This window comes from Gossypium raimondii, chromosome 1 (assembly GCF_025698545.1).
Source record: "Gossypium raimondii isolate GPD5lz chromosome 1, ASM2569854v1, whole genome shotgun sequence".
NCBI lineage: Eukaryota > Viridiplantae > Streptophyta > Magnoliopsida > Malvales > Malvaceae > Gossypium > Gossypium raimondii.
The window spans coordinates 7,389,077-7,413,554 of NC_068565.1; the positions used below are offsets into that span (position 1 = coordinate 7,389,077).

Consider the following 24,478-nt stretch of genomic DNA (forward strand, 5'->3'; position numbering starts at 1 on the left):
AAAATTCTATAAAAACGCAAGCATGATGTGTTGAGGTTATCGGCAAAAAAGAAAGAAAAGAAACTGAAAAATGATAATCAAAATGATCTCAACACACTGATTTTCATTGAGGCATTAAGTTACAAACAATTACCTAATACTTAACAACTCCCACTAATGACATTGAAAATTACAAAACTTAACTTGTACACATAAACAAGCTAATTTATCAGCTAAAATTAGCACCTAACCATCAATACATAACCAAGCTAATCAGCTAATTAGTCTTTGTACATCAACAATACTGATTACAAAATAAACTAGTGTTGAAAGTTGTCAACAATGCAGCAGCAAGCAAATGTCCATTGTGTATTTTTGGTCATTAAACTTTTGTAACATGTGACTTTTGTTGGTTTGATTGTAACTTTTTGTTTTGCTAAGGATTAGTCAAGTACTTAGCTGATTTAGTAGCTTTTTAGGTTATCATTAAGCTGATTTTACCGCCAGTCGCCGGTGCCAGTGTCGCCGTATATGGTGGTCGGGAAACTGAAAAGTTTCTTCTTTTCTCCGGCACAACCTCTCAGCCCTATGCACCCTCCGGCGACGGCGATAAGAGGTAAAAAAACTCCTTTTTTTTATTTTATATATTTCGAAATAAAAAAAGAAAAAAATATGAAATAGAATAAAAAAGATAAAATGAAAAAAACTTACACCATGTTCGGTTGGGTGTAATGGATTAGCCATTACACCCCTATTCCGTGGCCCCACTCAATAATCTGTTTGGTTCGTTGTATTGCACTAATACGAGCCTATTACGTTACGGACGGATTCGGCATTTTCTCTGTTTTGATTTTCTTTTTCAATTTTTGCCCTCAGCTTCAGCTTCATCTTCAGCTTCTGTTCTTCACCTTCTTCTCCTTCTTCATCCAGGTAACTTTCCTCATTCTACTTCTTCCGTTCTTCATCTTTTATTTCCAATTTTCCTTAGCTTTGTCCGTCGCATATCTTCTCTTCTCAGGGCTGCTGTTTTGTTTCGCTCAAATCTATGGCTGCTTTCTCCTCTTTCTCTCTTTTTTGGTACTTTTTATCTGTTTATATTTTGTTAATGTTAAGGATAGAGTGATAAAGTATTGATTTTGGGTCTTTGATTTGGACAGTAGTTATGCAACGACTGGAAGGATTGTTGCAATTGTGAGAGCCTCACCACGACTCTCTTCTTCTCTCACCTCCATCAATTTTCTAACACCAAATCACCCACGCAGGTATTTTTCTTTTTATTTGGTTGGGAAGTTCTCTTATTTCGGTATTCAATTGATGAATCTTCTTTTTCCTTTTTCATGTCGGTTTCCTTTATTGATAGATAGTTCGAAACCATCTGTTAATGCTAATTATGGTTTTGTTATCCAGAATTTATTAGAGAAACAAGAAAATTTAAGTGAAAGAAAAATTAAACTTGGGGTGGTCAGTAATATTCCTTGTGTTTCGATATGTAAATAAGTTGAATCAAATTATTATGCATTGATCACCAAGTTTGTAAATAAGCATGCAGGGATGGAAATGGCTCAACTCATATGTGGAGGTTGTCGAACATTGCGCCTTCTTTCAGTCAGATGTTTTTCACTATTAGTTTCATTTTCTTTTTTTCCGCTTGTAATTTCAGGAATTTGGAATGTTATGGATTTTACTATCATCTGTTTCATATTGAATTTTCAAACCAACATTATCCATTACAACTAGCACTTTGGAAAAATCATCTTTATTATGGCCCTTTTCAATGATTGCAGATATGCAGAGCCAGCTTATCTGTAGTGGGTGTAGGAGCATTCTTCTTTATCCTAGAGGTGCTACCAGTGTTTGCTGTGCATTATGCAATACAATTACTCCCCCTGGTACACTTCATTTCTCTTTCTTATCATTTACAAATGTAAAACCATTCATTGGTTTTTTGAAGTTGAGAGCAGTTGCTGGCTTTCAGTATAATGGACAATTGATGATCATTTCTGCTTGAAAATCAAGAGATATAGTTCATAAAGTTGTTATTTTTCTTTATGTTCTAAGTGGCCCTATCAATGTTTAGAGCATGGCGTAATAAAGAAACAGTGAAATCAAATTCATGGCAATTTGCTTGTATCAACTTAATGCTGCTTGTGTTAGAGATTTAGATGTTATGTTCTTGGATGATTGTTGAATATATTATTCGTTAGACATAGTCTGTTTTATAGTAGAATTTCTTGCTTTTATACTTGCTTCTTTATGTGAACTTGATTGTATAAGATAGATAACGACTGAGTTCAAATTATATGAGCACTCCAAACAAATCATAAACAATTTTTATGGTCTATAACCATGCTCCATTTAAACTGTTGGAAATATGACTGTCATTGGCATAATTTATGTTCTTAATGGTAGTGTATGTGATGCGGAATTATGCAATTAGTTTTGAATTTGCTCAACTGTTTAGTTTTTATGTTTGAGCTGCTTCTTGCTTCAGCTTTGTTAAGTAGTGTTTCTTGCTGCAACTTATAAGTTCAGGACAAGCTAAAAAATCAACGAGCTTCAACTCTTCCATGATGAGAATTTTTCAGCATGGTCTTTTGCGTCAGATGTGCTATATCATGCCATGAACTTTAGCTTCATTTCTTTTATGCAGTAGATATTGAGGGTTGTATATCTCACGATTGGTGTCATGATGTATTTATGTCTATTTCTACAGAGATAAAGAAGCTCCAAGATTAACTGAGAGTGGTTTCCAATTCTCGGTGTGCATCATGAAACTCATGGCCCTTTTGCCTCTTTTCTGGTTGTCTGTCACCTAAAATTACTTCTTATCTTTGTAATTTACAGTTGATGGATACAAATGCTCAGCTTTGGTATATTATCAGAGAGTATATCTCCAATTCAGAGGTATATTTGATGAGATAATTATTGTGTTCTGCTTGGAACTTGTTTGTTAGAGCTATTGTGTTTTACTGTTGTTAAGTTCTTGAAGGAGAAATTGGCATGAATTTATTGTAAATTTTTATTTGTTATTGGTTTATTAGTATATATTATCCTCTTAAATGTGAATGTACCCAAGGGGGTGTGACTGTGCGCATGCACTAAAGTAATAGCTTGTGTATTCTAGTGTGCTTGAGCATTAATAGCTACTTTTAGTTCAAGGGAAAAAGATGCCATTTCCTATATGGGAAAAATAGAAATTGGCTCCTTGTCTTGGCCTTATACTGATAAGCTTGTACTTTATATAATTGCTTTTTGATTTGTTGTCTTGCATGAAGTGATCTACTACACCTTCAATGGAGAGAATATTTGCTTAAAAGTATAGGACACAAATGATTAAATTGCAAATTTTGGATATTGACTAATTTTAATTTAGAAAATTATATCATAACCTACTTTCCTTTTTCATTTTAAAAGAAGCATAGTTTACTAAGTTGAACTTATGGAATTTAATAAAATAAGTTTATTTTATTTTATTATTAAAACATGTTATTTTTATAAGATTTAAGCTTAAATTTAATCAAAATGATATAGAAGAATGGTATAAGATTGATATAAAATTAACATTCCAAAAAGAATATAGGAGATAAAATGTTAAGTTAGTTGAAATATAAAATTAAAATAACTTTACTCGGATGTAAATGAAAAACTCTCATTACATAAATATATATATTGATGTATTTTATGGCTAAACAAAATCAGTCCATTGATTAGTCAAACAATTAATTAGTTTAGTATCCTGTATCTTCAAATAAAGTGGGGAATTATATATTTTATTAAATTATATTTAATAATAATTATTTTAAATTATATTTTCTAGTATTATATATTATGATTTTAGTAAATTCATATAAGAATATTTAATATTAAGAATTTTATTAAATTATATATTTTAATTAAAATATATTTAATAATAATTATGTTAAAATATGATTATATTATTTATTATTGATATTAATAATCTTATTAAAATTTAATAACAATAACAATAATCATTTACCTAAACAAATTTACGCTAAGGGTATTCTAGTCATTTTAGTTTTTTCTCTTATGCTATTACACCTCCATTCCATTCAACCAAACACAAGAATACTATTTCGCCTCTATTCCATTACATTCAACCAAACAATTGAATTGTTATTACGCCTCTATTCCATTACGCCTCTATTCCATTATGCCTCTATTCCATTACACCTCTATTCCATTACGCCTCTATTCCAATACAGCGAACCAAACGTGGCCTTAAAGTGTTGCTTCTTGTTTTTATTTTGAATCTCTCTCTTTTTTTTTTCATTCCAAAAATAAAAATCCCCTGTTACAATCGGTTTATCATGGCTTTTATACCCATTTTTACAAGGTTTTTTAATCTATTTGTTGTCACTTCTTGTAGGCAAGTGGGTGAAGCGGTGGTGCAAAGTCTTGGCATGCAATGTGATGGCGGACATGTGGCGGCTGGGAGTCGAAGACCCTAGGTGCGGCGCACCTAGGGTTAGGTTTTCTTTTTTGTTTTTTTTTCTAAAAATGTTTTTTTTGGGCTGCTGGTTTTTTAATTTTTTGGGCCTGTTATTTTGGGTTTGGGTTGTTTTGGGCTGAGGTTTTGTTTTCTGATTTGGCCCATATTAGGCCTATTGTAATTTGGACTTATGGATTGTTTTATCATTTTTGGTTTGTTTAGGTTTTATTGGGCCTGTATTTTGGACTCCTTTTTTATTTGTTTGGGCCCGGGTAAATTGGGCCTACAACAAAGAGCTATAGAAGTCTAGTTGGTTGCCTGCTCTATTTGACAGCAATAAGGCCAAATATCATGTATGCAGTCAGCCTTCTATCGAGGTTCATGCATTGCTGCAATGTTGCTCATTTTAAAGCTGCTAAAAGAGTATTAAGGTATGTCAAAGGGACCTTAAGCTATGGAGTGAAGTTTGCGATGGCTGAGGAGTTGAAACTGGTTGGCTATTTAGATAGTGACTGGGCAGGCTCAGTTGATGACATGAAGAGCACATCGCGCTATTTTTTTTTCACTCTAGGTTCAGGAGTTTTCTATTGGAGTTCTAAGAAACAACAAACAGTAGCTCAATCCACTGCAGAGGCAGAGTACATTGCAGTTGCTACTGCTGTTAATCAAGCCATTTGGCTTAGGAAGCTTTTGAGTGACTTGAATGCCGATCAAGAGAAAGCAACAGAGATCAAAGTGGATAACCAATCAGCTGTTGCTATTGCCAAGAATCCTGTATTTCATGGCAAGACCAGACACTTCAAGATCAAGTATCATTTTATAAGGGAGCAGAATTGTCAAAGGAAGTCAATTTGATTCACTGTTGCTCGGAGGTTCAGCTTGCGGACATTCTGGCCAAGCCATTGGCTGTTACAAGATTTGAGTATTTGAGAAAAGAAATTGGAGTCTGCTGCTTTGTAGCCAAGGAGGAGTGTTGAAAGTTGTCAACAATGCAGTAGCAAGCAAATGTCCATTGTGTATTTTTGGTCATTAAACTTTTGTAACATGTGACTTTTGTTGGTTTGATTGTAACTTTTTGTTTTGCTAAGGATTAGTCAAGTACTTAGCTGATTTAGTAGCTTTTTAGCTTATTATTAAGCTGATTTTACTGCTTGGATACTAGCACAAGTTAAGCTTGTTTTCTTCCAATGTATTAGAACTACTTGTATACAAGGTGTATTGCTAATTCAAGCAATGAGATAAGTCAACTCTTTTCTCTCATCCAACATCCGTTTTTGCTTCTGTTTTTCATCTTTCAAACACAAGTTTTCTTGTTTTGATCTTTGGATGCTGTTTTAACTCAACAACTAGACTAGGTTGAAAGTAAAACAAGAAAAAACTGCATGGTTAAGTGCCAAAACATCTTTGTTGCTGCATTACTGACCATCGTTCAACATGATGACTACGCGACAGTCAGCAATGATGTAACAAATTATGTTCAAAGCAGCAACTTGTAACCTTATTTTTTATTTTGACTCTCTTTTTTAATCTTTTGTCTTGTCCACGTGAAAGGAATTGGGTGTTTTCTGTTGAATAATGCTACTGAAACATCGCTATTGTCAATTCTAGAAATGATGAAAAACATGGAAAAAGGAACAGGGATAGTTTTACTTTTCTAACTCCTTGCATCAATTATCTTTAAAATCAAAAATAAGTTATTAGGAGATGAAATGAAGCCTTCTGAATGGTGCTTCTTTGTTGGAGCTGAGAGCAACTAACAGCAAGTTTCAGCAAGAAACTTGAGTAGCAAGTGTCGTGACTTGCAGCAAAAACAAGCAGAAAACAAAGTAGAATTTTTAAAGTAAAGCAAAAAAAATGAAGAAAGTTTTTGAATGAAAACTTGATTACATTCATTCATCATCAGAATGGCTTGAAGCCAATACATAAATCAAGCTTCTAGCTTGTCAAAATAGTAGGTTAACCAAAACAATACCTACCACCACTAAGTTTCCTAGTAAATTGGAATAATAACTTGTACAAATGAATAAAGTTGGTAAACAGCTCAATCACTATCAAGATTACATCAATTATCATCTTATCATAGTTCAAAATGAACTAGATTACATTACATACAAAAAATACAAAATAAAGCTAAACATCCTTGCTTTCACGTGCAAACTGCTGCTTCTGCATGGTGGTCTTCAATGCTGCATGCTAACCACCTTTCAACACTCCTCCTTGGTTAGCATGTTGCTGACTTCCATCTTCATTCTTAAGCTTTGAAACCTTGAAACATTAAGAGGTTTTGTTAAAATATCAGCTAATTGTTCATCAGAACTGTAATGAACCAGTTTTACTTAATGAGCTTGTTACATTTCTCGAACTGCATGACGCTTAATGTTAAAGTGTTTTATCCTCCCATGAAAGAACAGGGTTATTTGCAATTGCAACAGCCGATTGGTTGTCACACATTATCTCTGTTGCTTCCTCTTGTTCAAGGTTGAGGTCGATTAGAATTTTTCTAAGCCACATGGCTTGATTAACAGCTACAGCAACTGCTACATATTCTGCTTCTGCAGTAGATTGACCAAGCAGTGCTTGTTTTTTTAAACTCCAACAAAATACTACTGAGCCAAGATTAAAAAAATAGCCTGAAGTGCTTCTCAGATCGTCTATCGAGCCAGCCCAATCACTATCACTGTAACCAACCAATTTCAAGTGTTTTGCCTTGGTATACAGCATTCCATAGCTCAAGGTTCATTGTAGCAATGCATGAACCTTGAGAGTAAGCTCACAACATACATTATGTCTGGTCTAGTGGCAGTTAGATATAATAAACAACCAACTAGACTCCTATAAGTTGTCTCACACATTGGTTCAAAAATACCTTGACTCGATAGCCTGTCTCCAACAACAATTGGTGTGCTGGTGGCTTTGCAATTCTCCATTGAAAATTTGTTGAGAATTTTCATGGCAAAGGTCTTTTGACTTAGCCAAATTCCTTTGTTTGATTGAGTTACTTCCATGCCTAAAAAATAGGTCATCAACCCCAAGTCTGACATTTCAAAATGCTGTTGCATTTTGCTTTTGAAACTGATCAGCATCTCTTGATCTCCTCCTGTCACCAATAGGTCATCGACATATAATGACACAATGAGTTGAGTTTCTGCCTTGGTCTTTTTGACATACAAGGTTGGCTCGCTTATGCTCCTCTCGAATCCTAAACTGATCAAATAATTGTCAATTATGCTATACCAAGCTCTTGAAGCCTGCTTCAAGCCATACAAGGCTTTGTTCAGCTTGTATACCATTTCTTCCTTGCCAGACACCTTGAAGCCTTGAGGCTTCTCCATATAAATCTCTTCTTCAAGGAATCCATTGAGAAATGCTGACTTTACATCAAGCTGATGTATTTTCCATTGCCTTAGTGCTGCAAGTGCAACTAACAATCTGATAGTGTCAAGTCTGATCCATACCTCTGACTAAAGCCTTTGACAACTAACCTTGCCTTCAATTTGTTCAAGCTACCATCAGCATTTTGTTTAACTCGATAAACCCATTTAACTCCAATGATCTTCCTGTTTACTGGTCTTTCAACTAGAGTCCAGGTTTCTTTTCAATCATGCTGATCTCTTCTATCATTGCCTGCTTCCAACCTTACTGACTTTCTGCCTCTTCAAAGCAACTTGGTTCTGCAATGGCCACCTGAGCTCTTTCATAAACGTCAACCAATGATCAAGTCCCTCTGACTGGTTCATCATCAATATCCATTTCAAATGTATCTTGATCAGTTTCAACTTGATCTGATGCAAGATCCTCAGTTACAGCCTTTGGTTCTTTTTTATCCAAGTTCCAACATGCCTTCTCATTGAACATTACATCTCTACTCACAAGGAACTTGTTTGTAGAGGGTTCCAGAATTCTGTAGCCCATTTTAATTGTGCTATAGCTTATCAAAATCCCTGCTTGAGCCCTTTTATCCAGCTTTCCTATTTTCACAGCTGGAACTTGTGCATAACACATGCAACCAAAGGTTCTGAGATGAGCCAGTGATGGCTTGAATCCAAACCAAGCTTCAAATGGAGTCTTCTGAGCTAGGGCCTTGGTTGGAAGTCTATTTTGGAGATAGACTGCATTGTTTACTGCCTCAGCCTACAAGGTTTTAGGCAGATTTTTTTCAAACAGTAGACATCTTGCCATGTTCATCAAACTTCTATTTTTTTCTTTCACTGACCCCATTCTGTTGAGGTGTATACACATTGGTCAGCTGGTGTTTGATGCCTGCATTCTCACAGTAGGCTTGAAATTGAGCTGAGGTATACTCAATTCCATTATCTGACCTTAGTGTCTTAAGTTTACAGCCAGCTTCAGTTTCCACAGTAGCTTTAAACTTTAAAAACACATGTGCCACTTCTGATGTAACACCCCTTACCCGAGACCGTCACCGGAATCGAGTACGAGATGTTATCCAATCTAACTTACCAATTCGGAGCATAAAAATTTGCTTTTAAAATTAAATTCACTGTTCACAACAAAACTGTCCACCTGCGCGACTGTCACTAATTTACTTATAACTCAAGTTACGAAATTCAAAATTTAAATCCATAAATTTTCTCTGAAACTAGACTCATATTCCTACTTAACATAAAATTTTCAGAATTTTTGAATTAGCCAATTAGTACAGTTTATTCATTAAAGTATCCCCTGTTTCACATTTCGATGTGTCCGACCTCTTGGCACTAAAAATAAATTATCTCATTGCACGTAATTTATATAAGGTTATCGTTTGTTTCTTTTTAACATAGGCTCACTAAGAAATCTATACATATAAATTATGACCCATAATTATTTCTTCACAATTTATAATGATTTCCAAAGTCAGAACAGGGGACTTCAAAAATCATTCTGACCCTGTCTCACTAAAATTCAAATATCTCAAAATACAGAATTCCTTTGCGTACACCGTTTCTTTCATATAAAAATAGACTTGATAAGGTTTAATTAAATATATAATTCACTCTCTAATTCCATTTCTAATATTTATGGTAATTTTTCACATTCACGTCACTGCTGCTGTCAAAGAAACTGCTTCTTTGTATTAGCTACCATTTACACATACATAATACCAAAACATAATCTTTACTACCCATTTCAATAGCTAATCTTAGCCATATCATATGAACATACTCAAAATGATTAAGACTCTATACATGCCATAGTTTAAACATTTTGAAAAGCACATAATACCAAGATGATTATGATAGTGTGATACGAGCTCCGACGATCCCCAATTCGACCAATCACTATAAAACAAAGGAAAAGAAGAAAGGTGTAAGCTACTAATAGCTTAGTAAGTTACATGTAAACAATAATTACTCATTTAATAATTAACACTTTTAACATATAACTAATCAAAACATTTCCTAGCAATTTCAATCACTTACACATGCACAATCTTGCCAATTCACTTGCATATACATTTTCACACAATATTTCAATCAATCAGTAACTAATAAAAATTTATAAAATTAAACTATTTCACTTCGGATTTGTGGTTACGAAACCACTATTCCGATCTATTTCGGGCTATCACAATTCTCCCCCCTTAGGGGTTTTCGTCCCCAAAAATCTTACCAGTGAATAAGTTGGGATACTGTTTCCTCATAGCCTCCTTGGTTTCTCATGTTGCCTCTTCCATCCCATGTCGTTGCCATAACACTTTTACTAAAGCAATTTCTTTGTTTCTCAACTGTTTCACTTCTCGTGCCAAGATTCGAATTGGTTCTTCTTCGTATGTCATATCCGATCGAATTTCCACTTCAGTAGGTGAAATCACATGCGATGGGTCCGATCGATATCGACTCAACATAGAAACATGAAACACATTATGAATTCTTTCCAATTCCGGTGGTAAAGACAATCGATAAGCCACTGGACCAATTCTTTCTATCACTTCATACGGACCAATAAATCTTGGACTTAATTTACCTTTACGGCCAAATCTCAAAATTTTCTTCCATGGAGACACTTTCAAAAATACTTTATCACCCACTTGAAACTCAATCTCTTTTCTTTTCAAATCCGCATACGACTTCTATCGATCCGATGCAGCTTTCAAACAATCACGGATTATCTTCACTTTTTCTTCAGTTTCTTTTACCAAATCGACTCCATGTAACTGATTTTCATTAAGTTCAGTCCAATATAATGGAGTCCGACACTTTCGTCCATACAACGCTTCATAAGGTGCCATTTTTATGCTCGATTGATAACTATTATTATATGCAAATTCCACCAAAGGTAGATATCTTTCCCAATTACCTTCAAATTCCAATACACAACATCTCAACATGTCTTCGAGTATTTGAATTACTCTTTCAGACTGTCCATCTGTTTTGGGGTGAAATGCTGTACTAAAATTCAATTTAGTACCTAATGCCTCTTGTAATTTCTTCCAAAACCTTGAAGTAAACCGTGGATCTCTATCAGATATAATAGACATAGGCACACCATGTAATCGGACTATCTCAAAGAATATACAATTCAATTAACTTGTCAAGTGAAAACTCATTCGCGACAGAATGAAATGAGCCGACTTAGTCAATCGATCAACTATAACCCAAATTGAGTCTTTCTTTTCTGGTGACAATGGCAATCCGGAAACAAAATCCATAGTAATTCTATCCCACTTCCACTCGGGCACCATAATAGGTCAAGTAACCTCAAGATACTTGGTGTTCACTTTTACTTGTTGGCACGCAAAACACTTTGTCACATACTCGGAGATATCCCGTTTCATACCCGGCCACCAATATAATTTCTTCAAATCATTGTACATTTTTACACTACCGGGGTGAACTGCCAAACGACTATCATGTGCTTCCTGCAAAATTTTCTGAATTAAATCAACATTTTTCGGAACACATATTCTGTCATGAAACATTAAACATCCATCTGAATCAATCCGAAAATCAGAATTATCGTCCACTGCACACTAAGTCTTTCTTCTTTGCAATTCATTATCCACTTCTTGAGCCTCACAAATTTCTTGAAGAAACAATGGTCTAGCTTTTAACTCTGCAAGCAATGATCCATCTTCAGTCAATGTTAATCTCGTATTCAAAGCTCTCAAAGCAAAGAGGGACTTTCTGCTCAAAGCATCAACAACTATATTGGCTTTTCCTGGATGATAATCTATCACAAGTTCATAATCTTTCAACAATTCCAACCATCTTCGTTGCCGCAAATTCAGATCTTTTTGTGTCATAACATATTTCAAACTTTTATGATCTGTAAACACAACATTTCTCACCATATAAATAATGACGCCAAATCTTCAAAGCAAAGACAATAGCAGCCAACTCTAAATCATGGGTAAGATAATTTCGTTCATGCGGTTTCAACTGTCAAGAAGTATACGCTATCACTTTTCCTTCTTGCATCAATACACATCCGAGCCCATTTAACGACGCGTCACTATAAACAACAAATTCCTTTCTTGACTCAGGTTGCACTAACACTGGTGCCTCAGTTAAACACTTCTTTAATTTCTCAAAACTTTGTTGACACTCCTCAGTCCATTCGAACTTAACATCTTTTTGCAACAATTTTGTCATCGGTGAAGCTATCATCGAAAAACCTTCTACGAATTGACGATAATATCCGGCTAAGCCTAGAAAACTCCTAACTTCAGATACATTTCTTGGAGGCTTCCATTCAACCATTGCTGATATCTTATTCGGATCCACTTGAATGCCATCTCCCGAGACAGTATGCCCCAAAAATCCCACTTCACTGAGCCAAAATTCACTTTTGCTAAATTTAGCAAACAATTTCTCTTCTCACAGAGTCTGTAGCACAATTCTTAAATGTTCGGCGTGCTCAGCTTCACTTTGGGAATAAATAAGAATATCATCTATAAACACCACCACAAATTTATCCAAATAGGGCCGAAAAATCCGATTCATCAAATCCATAAAAATAGCTGGAGCATTAGTCAGACCAAAAGGCATTGCAAGAAACTCATAGTGACCATACCGGGTTCTGAAAGCAGTCTTTGGCACATTTGACTCTTTAACTCTCAATTGGTAATATCCGGATCTCAAATCAATTTTGGAAAACACTATGGCATCCTTTAACTGATCAAACAAGTCATCTATTCGGGGCAATGGATACTTATTCTTTACTGTCACTTTATTAAGTTGACGATAATCAATACACAATCACAATGTTCCATCCTTTTTCTTCACAAATAGTACGAGAGCACCCCATGGAGAGTAACTTGGTCTTACGAATCCTTTATCCGTCAACTCTTGTAATTGCACTTTTAATTCTTTTAATTCAGTTGGTGCCATTCTGTAAGAAGCAATCGATATTAGAGCAGTACCTGGCATTACTTCAATACCAAACTCTACTTTTCTAATCGGAGGCAAACCTGGCAACTCTTCTGGGAACACATCTAAATATTCACATACCACTGGCACTGATTCGATCTTTATCTCAAACACTTTTGTATTCAACACATAAGCAAGATATGCTTCACAACCATTTTTCAAACATTTCTGAGCAGACATGGTAGAAATCACAACTGGCATCACATTTGACTTATCTGTTTCAACCCGAAGAACTGTACCAGTACTACACTTCAACTCAAGAATTTTCTGACTACAATCTATCTTGGCCTGATGTAATGTCAACCAATCCATTCCCAAAATAACATCAAATTCATCAAATGGAAACAACATCAAGTTGGCAGGGAAACACTGACCTTGTATCATCAAAGGACAATTTTTGCATATTTTATCAACTATCACATGCTCGCCTAAAGGATTCGACACTTTAATCACATACTCAGTCAATTTAACACACACATTATTTATCAGACACTAAATTCATACATACATACGAGTGAGTAGAACCAGGATCAATCAATGCAAGAACATTAGTGTCGTAAAGAGAAAATATACCAGTGATCACATCAGGAAAGATGCTTCCTCTCTAGCTCGGATGGCATAAGCTCTCGCTGGAGTTCTCGCTTCAGATCTTACAGTAGTGTCTTTTGTTACACCTTTACCACTAGTTCCAGTCCCCACATTTCTCGGTGGTTTTCCTCTAGTAGTCACACTGCTCGATCTCACATTCTGAAACTTTTCTATCTTTTCCCTTTCTGGACAATCTTTCACAAAATGATCTTGAGATCCACATTTAAAACATGCTCGGCTAATTAAATAACATTCCCCCAAATGTCGTTTTCCACAATGTTGACATTCCAGTCTAGTAGGTTTAACACTACCTACACTTGCCATAGAAGTCGCCTAAGCTTTAGAACCTGAATATTGTCTTCCTCGATCTCTTTGAAAATTCACACTAGAAACATTCGATCGAGTATTCATTTATCTAGACTTCTTCGCTTGAAATTGAAATGACTTGCCCATTGATCTTTTTCTTGCATCTCTTGCTTCACTTTCCACCTTTCTTTTCTCTTTGCTCAATTCTTCAGCCTTGATAGCTCTTTCAACTAGTACCACTAACTCTTTAATTTCAAGAATTCCCACTAGCAATCGGATATCCTCGTTTAATCCATCTTCAAACCTTTTGCACAATGTAGCTTCATTAGATACACACTCTTGGGCATACTTGCTTAATTTGACAAATTCTCGTTCATATTCGGCTACCGTCATGCGCCCTTGTTTCAATTCAAGAAACTCTTTTCTCTTTTGATCAATGAAACGCTGACTTACATACTTCTTCCGAAATTCTTCTTGAAAGAAATCCCATATAACTTTCTCTTTAGGCACTACTGACACTAAAGTTTTCTACCAATTATAAGCGAATCCCTCAACAATGAGATAGCACATTTGAGACTTTCTTCTGGAGTACAAGATAATTCATCCAACACACTGATAGTATTATCAAGCCAGGACTCTGCTCTTTCAGGATCATCATTTACATTAGCTCGGAACTCTACGACTCCATACTTTCGAATTTTGTCCACTGGAGGCTTTGACAATCTTAACACTTCAGTTTGTTGAGGAGCTATGGGAACAACTTGAGGAATAGGGGGGCGGAGGAGGTTGAGCATTAGGATTAGTTCTAACAAATTCAGTGTACCAATGGTTCATCATTTGGAGAAAAGCTTCTCGAGCCTCATCTCCTTGACCCTGAGTCTCGAATCGACTTTCAACAGGTACATTACTTTGAGCATCATCAGCTGTATCTCGATTAGAATCCATTACTATAAAAAAAACATTTTAAGATGTCAGGAGTCGTCACACTATCATTATTCAATTACAGCATGTATAGATAGTCTATTACACTCGCTATGTTAGTTTGAGAATCGACTAAACCGTAGCTCTAATACCACTAAATGTAACACCCCTTACCCGAGACCGTCGCCGGAATCAAGTACGAAATGTTATCCAATCTAACTTACCAATTCGGAGCATAAAAATTTGCTTTTAAAATTAAATTCACTGTTCACAACAAAATTGTCCACCTGCATGACTGTTACTAATTTACTTATAACTCAAGTTACGAAACTCAAAATTTAAATCCGTAATTTTTCCCTGAAACTAGACTCATATTCCTACTTAAAATAAAATTTTCAGAATTTTTGAATTAGCCAATTAGTACAGTTTATTCATTAAATTATCCCCTGTTTCACAGCTCGACAGGTCTGACCTCTTGGCACTAAAAATAAATTATCTCATTGCACAGAATTCATATAAGGTTATCGTTTGTTTCTTTTTAACATAGGCTCAGTAAGAAATCTATACATATAAATTATGACCCATAATTATTTCTTCACAATTTATAATGATTTTCCAAAGTCAGAACAGGGGACTTCAAAAATCATTCTGAGTCTGTCTCACTAAAATTCAAATATCTTAAAATACAGAATTCCTTTTCCTACACCGTTTCTTTCATATAAAAATAGACTTGATAAGCTTTAATTAAATATATAATTCACTCTCTAATTCCATTTCTAATATTTATGGTGATTTTTCACATTCACGTTACTGCTGCTGTCAAAGAAACTGCTTCTTTGTATTAGCTACCATTTACACATACATAATACCAAAACATAATCTTTACTACCCATTTCAATAGCTAATCTTAGCCATATCATATGAACATACTCAAAATGATTAAGACTCTATACATGCCATAGTTTAAACATTTTGAAAAGCACATAATACCAAGATGATTATGATAGTGTGATACGAGCTCCGACGATCCCCAATTCGACCAAGTTCAAATCACTATAAAGCAAAGGAAAAGAAGAAAGCTGTAAGCTACTAATAGCTTAGTAAGTTACATGTAAACAATAATTACTCATTTAATAATTAACACTTTTAACATATAACTAATCAAAACATTTCCTAGCAATTTCAATCACTTACACATGCACAATCTTGCCAATTCACTTGCATATACGTTTTCACACAATATTTCAATCAATCAGTAACTAATAAAAAATTATAAAATTAAACTATTTCACTTCGAATTTGTGGTTACGAAACCACTATTCTGATTAGGCCCTATTTCGGGCTATCACATCTGATTTGTGTTTCATAAAGTAAATCCAGCAGTATCTTGTATGATCATCTATGAAAAGAATAAAGTAACAGTTCCCATTGAGAGATTCGGTCTTCATTGGTCCACACACATCAGTGTGCACAAGCTGCAACTTCTCTAATGCTCTCCATGCTGTGTTTGCAGGAAATGGCAACCTTGCTTGCTTTCCTTGTTGACACACCTCACAAATTTCATCACTTTTCACTGTTTTGATGAAATTTTCAGCCAACCCTTCATTAACCATCTGAGCCATTGATTTGAAGTTAGCATGTCCAAGCCTTTGATTCCATAGCTTGGAGTCATCAATAGAGGCAATACAGGCTGAATGTGAGTCACTTGGCCAGTCCACTTCAAAGCACTTGTCAGTCATTGTGACTGTCATAAAGTTTGATCCACTAGGATAAAAAATTTGACATTTTTTCTGCTTGAACACAACTGAGTAACCTTTCTCGAGTAGTTGAGCTATGCTAAGAAGATTTCTGTCAATCTCAGGCACTAATAGCACAATCGAGATGACTTTGTTGCCTGTAGGAGTGCATATTAGCACATCTCCTTTCCTTCAGCCTTTATAAACTAGCCATTTCCAACATTGACTTTAGTTTTGCAGCTTCTGTCCAAGGTTTTGAAAATGGTTGCATCTGGTGACATATGGTTTGTGCAACCACTGTCTAGTAGCTAGCCTTTCGAGCCTTTCTCTTGGTTTGTGCAGCATGACACAACAAAAACCTGTTCTTCATGATCACTGCTATTTTCAGCTACTCGTGCTTCAGCCTTTGGTTGCTGAAATTGGTTCTACCTCGGTTTGCCTTTGTTTTTGCAAACCTATCCACATGGCCTTTCTTTTTGCAATGCTGACATATAGCATCTGGTCTGAACCAGCAATCTGCTTCAGGATGACCAGCCCTTTTGCAATATCTGCAGGATTGATCCCTCTTTCTTGTGTTTTCATACCTAGACTTGTCCTTCCAAGTCTTTTTACCTTTTTGAGCAAAGGTACTTGATGTTGGCTTGGCTTTGGCTTGGAAGGCTCCTTCTTGGTGCTCTTCCAGTCTGCTAGCCCTTCTTTGCTCTTGTGCATACAAGGCATTAATTAACTCAGTTAGGGAAATGGTTGTCAAGTCCCTTGAGTCTTCGAAAGATGAGATTTTTGCCTCATACCTCTCAGGTAGGGTGGATATGACTTTCTCCACTATTCTGGCTTCACTGAACTGCTCTCCTAGGGGCCTTATGTTGTTTACAACAACCATAATTCTATCTGAATACTGCTTGACTATTTCTTCTTCTTTCATCTTCATATTTTCAAAGTCTCTTCTCAAGTTGAGAAGCTGTTGTTGCCTTGTTCTCTCAGTCCCTTGAAACTCTTCTTTCAGCTTGTCCCAAGCCTCCTTTGGTGTTTCACAGGCCATGATTCTTGTGAAAATCACATCTGAAACACAGTTTTGTATGCATGACATGGCCTTGTGCCTTTTTGTTCTTTCATCAGCATGTTGCCTCATTTGAGCAACTGTTGGATTTGCTCTGAGAGGTGCAGGCTCAGCATCTAAATTTACTACCTCCCATAGATCGAATGCCTGCAGGTAAGTCTTCATTTTGACTACCCAGATATGAAATCTTTCTCCATTGAAGACTGGTGGTGCAGCTGGTGAAAAACCTGATGAAGCCATAGTTTCTGATATTGAACTACAACAGGTCGTCTAAGAATATGGCTCTAGATACCAATTGTTGGAGCTGAGAGCATCTAACAGTAAGTTTCAGCAAGAAACTTGAGTAGCAAGTGTCGTGACTTGCAGCAGAAACAAGCAGAAAACAAAGTAGAATTTTTAAAGTAAAGCAAGAAAAAAATGAAGAAAGTTTTTGAATGAAAACTTGATTACATTCATTCATCATCAGAATGGCTTGAAGCCAATACATAAATCAAGCTTCTAGCTTGTCAAAATAGTAGGTTAACCAAAACAATACCTACCACCACTAAGTTCCTAGTAAATTGGAATAATAACTTGTACAAATGAATAAAGCTGGTAAACAACTCAATCACTATCAAGATTACATCAATTATCATCTTATCATAGTTCAAAATGAACTAGATTACATTACATAAACAAAAAATACAAAATAAAGCTAAACATCCTTGCTTTCACGTGCAAACTGCTGCTTCTGCATGGTGGTCTTCAATGCTGCATGCTAACCACCTTTCAACATTCTTCTGTGTTTGTTTTTCTTTACTACAAGAACTTTGGAACTAAACACTATAAGTCCAAGGCAATCCATAAAAGATGGTCAAACTCTTGTGCCAGCTAGTGGAAGCTTTGAATTGGGATTTTTCAGTCCCGAAAATTCCAAGAGTCGGTACGTGGGAATTTGGTACAAGAAAGTATCAACTGGGACTGTTGTATGGGTTGCCAATAGGGAAGCTTCAGTTTCTGATGCTTCAAGAGTTCTAAGCATCAATGACAAAGGAATTCTTTCAATTATGAATGGTACCAAAGGCATTGTTTGGTCTTCCAACGCATAAGGAATTCAGCAGAGGAGACGATTGCACAACTCCTGGATTCGGGAAATTTCATAGTGAAGGACCCAAATGATAGTGATTCAGAAAATTTTCTTTGGTAGAGTTTTGATTATCCTTGCGATACCTTTCTACCAGGAATGAAGATTGGAATAAACTTTGTCACAGGTTTCGACAGGCATATATCATCCTGGAAAAGCATGGAAGATCCTGCTCCAGGCCTATATTCTATGAGGATTGATCTGCAGGGTTTATCGCAACTTGTAGTCAAGAAGGGACCTGACATAACATCTAGAGGAGGATCATGGAATGGTCGTTATATTACAGGAAGACCGCAGCCTACAGTTAATCCACTATATTTATATGAGTTTGTCTGGAATAAGAATGAAGCCTATTACAAATATAAGATGCGAAACAGTTCTATCTTTTCAAGGTATTTATTGAACCCAGTAAGTCTAACACAACGCTCCATATGGAATGAGAGGAAAAATGAGTGGGAGGTTTACGCCACATAACAAGCGGATCAGTGTTCGATCTATGACTATTGTGGATTATATGCTACATGTAGCACCAATGAATCTCCACCATGTAAATGCTTGGAAGGGTTCATGCAAGGATCATCATCTCCCGGGGATTTGAGTTCTGTAGATTGGTCAAATGGATGTACTCGAAGGACTCCATTGACATGTGATGGTGGAGATAGCTTTCTTAAGCAAACGGGACTAAAATTACCTGACACTTCAAAATCTTGGGCAGACATTAGCGTTGATCTTAAAGAGTGAGAAATTGTGTTTGAGGAATTTCTCTTGCATTGCATATGCGAATTTAGATATCCGAGAGGGAGCTATGGCTGCTTGCTGTGGTTCCTAGACTTAATTGACATCACGGAATTCAGTAAGGGCGGACAAGACCTTTATATCAGGCTGGCTACTGCTGATCTAGGTAATCTTTCTTCTTTGTCTTCCATTTAGCCTAACTTTTGGGAGATGTGTTCAAACCTGAAACTTTCTTTTTTCTTTTTACTGATCATTCATCTAATATTTCAGAGCATATTCAAAGCAAAGGAAAGCTAAAAGAAAAGCAAAAGGCAGCAATCATTGCCATCTCTGTCATAACAACCTGCGGAATGATGATACTAGCATTGTGGTTATATGTTCGGAAGAAAAAACTCAGAAAAACAGGTACACGAATTCAGTTCTAACTAAAAGCACGATCATATAACAAAATATATCTATCAACTACTTGATGTTTTCTAGGAATATTGCTATTGTTAAATGTTATTACAAAACTCCAGTAAGGAAAATCTCGAACACACGATCGGAACTCGAAAAGAAAAAGAAGAAATAGGACAAGGCTCCAAGGCGTGTATCAAGCCACTATCTTTAAGGTTATATTCGCCCCCACTTATCTTCAGTGTGCAAATGAGTTCCAAGAAAATTAACCTCGAGGATACAATGAAGCCAATGACTATTTGCGTTTTGCACTGACGAGAATAGTCCACTATGCACTGAGTAATGTGTAACAAAAACTCAATTTCTACAAAGGATTTCTGCAGTAATACTTTATAGAATAATCTAATAATATTAGAAAATGAAGGAAGATAAGAAATAATATTAGAATTTGTTGATATATTTCCAAATGAAAACTCATTCCTATTTATAGGAATTTTCTTGTCTCTTCATAGAGACATCTTTCAATAGGTGTCTTTATGAATAAATATATAATAATAATTAATTCCTATTTTTAATAATAATATTGAAAATGCAATACACTGTATGTTGACTAAAATTACAAGAAATCCTTTCCCTAAGGTTAAAAGGAAAACAAAATTGCTTGATTTGATACATAGTGATTTATGTGACTTGCATAATACTCCTACATTAGGTGGAAAGAAATATTTTGTTACTTTTATTGATGATTGTTCTAGATATTGTTATGTATATTTATTGCATTCAAAAGATGAAGCGCTTGATAAGTTTAAAGTTTATAAATCTGAAGTTGAACTTCAGTGTGAATCATTTATCAAGTGCTTAAGATCGGATAGAGGTGGAGAATACTATAATCCAAGTTATTTTGAACTCACTGGAATTGTCCATCAAGTTTCAGCCCCTTACACACCACAACAAAATGGTGTAGCTGAAAGAAAAAATAGTCTTGACTGAAATGGTAAATTCAATGTTATCATATTCAGGTCTTGGACAAGGTTTTTGGGGAGAAACTGTTCTAACAGCTTGTCACATATTGAATAGAGTTCCTAATAAGGAAACTAAAATAACCCCCTATGAACAATGGAAGAAAAGGAAACCAAACCTTAATTATTTGAAGGTTTGGGGTTGTAGAGCTATTGTAAAAGTTCCAACACCTAAACGATAATCCGTCAGAATCAAATAAGTGTGGTCAAGCCACCAGAATTGCAGTAAAGCTACTAGAATAAATATGTGGGTAAACCATCGGATAGGGCAGATCATTAAATTGCTAATACTTCTTCCTTCACATAATTATCCCACCCCAATGCACGTGCTGAAACATAATACATACTTAGATGCTCACAAATGAATCATCTTTTAACATGTCAGAAACATGCAAACAAAATTATCAGACTTACAGATCATACGTAGAATTTATACTATAGATATGCTTTCACATGTTACACATACGATATCAGCACCCTAGATTTCATATATTGGAATCATATGTAACACATAACAGACCCTATGAAGTAGCTAACCTTGATAAGTACTTGAAACATGACCCTAACTAAATTTTATTGAAAATGACCCACATAATCTGATACGCGACCCTGTGGCATCTACAATAAGGTTTTTAGCTTTGTGTCATTTATTGATTTTTCAAAACTAGAGTTCTACACCTTACTATTTTTCGAATTATTGTCATAATAGAAGCACCAAAGTCTATAGACAACAATCACCACAAAAACGATTAATAAATTGCATAATAACCAAATCAAAATCTGCAATCCAAACTAAAATCAGAGTATTCGATTGAATGAATGACTCTAACGAAATAACCCCTAAACTAAGATATTCAAACACTTACCCAATGCTAAGTCAATTTTTAAAACACTTCAAATTGCGGGAGGAGTATTTGTTGCATGATTTTCAACTAAATAGATGATAAGGTATAAAAGTAACATATTTTAATCCCATTCTTAATGCATTTTAGGATGATTAATGATGCAAATTAGTGAATTTGATGCTCCTAATCCTTTAAATTAATGTTTCTATACTTAGGAGAGCATTTGGGAGTGAAAGGAGAGAAAAACAAGCCAAAATCAGACAAATAGAGCTGTTTTTAGGATCCACACGGCCAGGGCATTTTCACACAGGCATGTGCCAGCCTGTGTCGACTTTGCACTCTACTTCTTAAATACGCAAAAATCTAATTTTTAGGGTTTCTAAGCATTCTAAAGTCTATAAATACCCATTAGAAGAAGACATAAGGGGAAATAATAGAAGGTCAAAGAAAACACTCAAAGAACACCATCAGAATCAACTCGGAAGTAGATCTCCTTCAAGATCGAAGATCTCCTTTTAATTTCTGTCGAAGTTTTACTGAGTTTCTTTATGTCTTATGGTTATTCTGACTTTAAGATATTTTTATTCAGGATTATGAACTAAATTCCCTAGATACCTAGGGAAGATGAAATCTATGATGAATCATTTTATTTTATTTTTATTTTTATTCGATAAATACTTGATTCTTGTTCTCAATTGTGTATGATTATTTCTTATTTTAATATTTTCGGGATATTAATTCATGTTTAATGTGCTTATTTTAGTGGTGAAAAAGTCCCTGTTTAATAGTAGATCTAGCATAATTGAGTGGAGCTATAAGCAATCCTAAAAATAGGACGACATAAATCTACCAGATTAGAGTCAAATCTAATAAGGGAATCCATAAATCAAGTTAATGCCACGATAGGGGTTTTAATTAGAAAGAGATTTCAATTAATCAACCTAGAGTCAGTTGTTCTTACTCTCGAAAGAGATATTAACAGAATTTAGGGATTTCTACGGATCAAGACACAAGTGAATAAATCGTTTAATTCAGATTCATAATAAAATGTGAAGTCTAGGTGTATTCTTTCCTGGGTATTATCTATCTCATTGGTTATTATTCGATTATTTCCTTGATTTATTCTCTGTTGCATTCATAGATAAATTAGTTTAGTAATTTTAGATTAAAACACATCACCCCAATTTGTCAACTAGATAATAAAAAGATGGTAATTACTAGTACTTTTAGTCCTCGTGCATACGATATTCCCTACTCACCAAAGCTATACTATTGTTTGATAGATGTGCTTGCCTTTGTCGTATTTATAGTTAGTTTAGTGACCATCAATAGATTTGAAACAATTAAACTGAAACTTCACACCAACCTACATACTTCACATAATAACACTTAAAGAATATGAACAAAAAAATACTTACTAACCAAATGTCATACTAAACCAAAACACCTTAATCACACACAACCCATACGTAGGAAAACATAATAGAACTATAACAACAAATCAGCAAGGATGATAATCAAAATTAAGTGAAAGAAAAAATTGTAGAAACAGGACCACATTAGAGACTTTATGTCAATGAAATGAAAGAAAACAAAAAAAAAAACAAAAGAAAATGGGGAAGAATAGCAAAAAACCGAAAAGAAAAATACTAGAGAAATTTTGACAGAAGAAGAAAGTAACATGTTGCTATCCTAATAGGCTGACCAAAATTTGGATTTTACGCAACTATATCTATATGAGTGACATTGTAAGAGGAAATAAAAATATTTCCACTTTGCACACACATTGAATTCAAACACAGGACCTCTGGGTAAGAAGAAGCTTTACTAATGAACCAGCAAGCTCATTCTTGTCAAGAACTGAGTGAAAATGATAGATAAGCTAGATATTCAAAGTTAGGGGTTGGAACAAAAATAATAAAAATTCAAGAGAAGGGATTTTAACACAGGACCTCAGACACAAATAATTAACACTTAGCCACTAAACCAAATTAACTTGTTTGACATAATTTCACAATTCAAAAATAGGAATTTTGGGGTGTTACAAAGCACCTTAACTTGCTCAGGAAGAAGGTCTATTTGGTCTGATGTCATTTGTTCCTAACATTTGGATGCCTCTTTCTCCTCCTCGAATGGATTCAATGAGAAACTCTTCTTCTGCATCTTGATCCTAAATAGTTCATTGCAACTAGAGTCAAGGAGCAAACACCTTCCCTCTTGAAACATCACTTTGAATCCCTTCTCTACCAATTTTCCTACACTCATCAAGTTTTGAGTAATCTCAGATACAAACAGAACATCTTAAATCAACTTAGTTCCAACACAAGTCTCTATTGCTACTGTTCATTTTTCCTTCACTTCTAGGTACTCTCCATTTCTTAACTTTACTTTTGACTTCGATGACCTGTCAAGGTATTTAAACAACTTCTCATCATAATCATGTGATTAATGCTACCACTATCAATTAACCAATTGTCGCATAGAGTGCTTGATGAGAAGCAAGAGGCAACAAACAATTAGTCCTCTTCTTCTTTAACAGCAATATTTTCTCCACCTTGTTGTTGATTTCTTGGTTCCTTGCAAAACCTCTCAATGTGCCCCATCAAGTTGCACCTTCTACGCTTCACATTTGGCTTTCTCTAACATTTAAAATAGGGACCATTACTTTTTGTAACAAATTCTGAATCACTACTGCCACCACTCTTCTTCCCATTCCATTTCTGTTCATCTCCTACTTCTCTCTGCTACATCTTAGCCTTCAATCTTCCTACCTCATTAGCCTCCTCTGTTCTTGTGCTAGTAAAGCACTAATCAACTCCAATACTCTTAGTTAAGTCAATTCATGGGTGTTCTCCAAAGAGGCAATAGTTTATTCATACTTTTTGGGTACAGAGACTAATATTTTCTGCACCGATCTAGAATCAGAGAGATCATTCTCAAGAACCCTTACC

At 35.2% G+C, this 24,478-nt stretch overlaps 3 protein-coding genes across 6 annotated transcripts; 2 read left to right on the forward strand and 1 right to left on the reverse strand.

The window, feature by feature from the left end:
* Positions 1 to 261: 261 nt before the first annotated feature.
* On the forward strand, positions 262 to 3,045 carry LOC105779805 (uncharacterized). 4 transcript variants are annotated; one of them, XM_052631073.1, is made up of 8 exons: positions 264 to 595; positions 856 to 909; positions 998 to 1,056; positions 1,137 to 1,241; positions 1,529 to 1,584; positions 1,764 to 1,868; positions 2,693 to 2,738; positions 2,824 to 3,045. In XM_052631073.1, exons 3-7 carry the CDS (start codon positions 1,025 to 1,027, stop codon positions 2,713 to 2,715), a joined length of 321 nt encoding a protein of 106 aa, XP_052487033.1. In that variant the 5' UTR covers positions 264 to 595; positions 856 to 909; positions 998 to 1,024; the 3' UTR covers positions 2,716 to 2,738; positions 2,824 to 3,045. The 4 variants fall into 4 exon arrangements, 3 of the variants coding, with proteins under 3 accessions (XP_052487029.1, XP_052487033.1, XP_012459193.2); XM_012603739.2 differs by having other exon boundaries at positions 269 to 595; positions 2,693 to 3,045; XR_008196069.1 differs by having other exon boundaries at positions 262 to 595; positions 1,140 to 1,241; positions 1,529 to 1,868; positions 2,693 to 3,045.
* A 13,695-nt stretch (positions 3,046 to 16,740) lies between these two features.
* LOC105786727 (uncharacterized) lies at positions 16,741 to 17,649 on the reverse strand. Its single transcript, XM_012613220.1, has one exon. The coding sequence runs from the start codon at positions 17,647 to 17,649 to the stop codon at positions 16,741 to 16,743; it is 909 nt and encodes a 302-aa protein (XP_012468674.1).
* Positions 17,650 to 18,631: 982 nt separating this feature from the next.
* LOC128035354 (G-type lectin S-receptor-like serine/threonine-protein kinase At4g27290) lies at positions 18,632 to 19,692 on the forward strand. The gene is made up of 4 exons (XM_052624930.1): positions 18,632 to 18,924; positions 19,060 to 19,269; positions 19,321 to 19,433; positions 19,538 to 19,692. The coding sequence occupies exons 1-4, from the start codon at positions 18,632 to 18,634 to the stop codon at positions 19,690 to 19,692; spliced, it is 771 nt and encodes a 256-aa protein (XP_052480890.1).
* The last annotated feature ends 4,786 nt before the right edge of the window (positions 19,693 to 24,478 follow it).

Excerpts from the sequence above, each read along its gene's own strand:
- LOC105779805 (XM_052631069.1), top strand. The coding sequence starts at position 511 with ATGGTGGTCGGGAAACTGAAAAGTTTCTTCTTTTCTCCGGCACAACCT. Across the intron at positions 596-855 it reads TCCGGCGACGGCGATAAGAG|CTTCAGCTTCATCTTCAGCT; the intron begins GTAAAAAAACTC and ends TTTTGCCCTCAG. Across the intron at positions 1,057-1,139 it reads TCCTCTTTCTCTCTTTTTTG|TTATGCAACGACTGGAAGGA; the intron begins GTACTTTTTATC and ends TTTGGACAGTAG.
- LOC105786727 (XM_012613220.1), bottom strand. The coding sequence starts at position 17,649 with ATGGCTTCATCAGGTTTTTCACCAGCTGCACCACCAGTCTTCAATGGA.
- LOC128035354 (XM_052624930.1), top strand. The coding sequence starts at position 18,632 with ATGAAGATTGGAATAAACTTTGTCACAGGTTTCGACAGGCATATATCA. Across the intron at positions 18,925-19,059 it reads AACAGTTCTATCTTTTCAAG|CACCAATGAATCTCCACCAT; the intron begins GTATTTATTGAA and ends TGCTACATGTAG. Across the intron at positions 19,270-19,320 it reads ATTAGCGTTGATCTTAAAGA|ATATCCGAGAGGGAGCTATG; the intron begins GTGAGAAATTGT and ends ATGCGAATTTAG.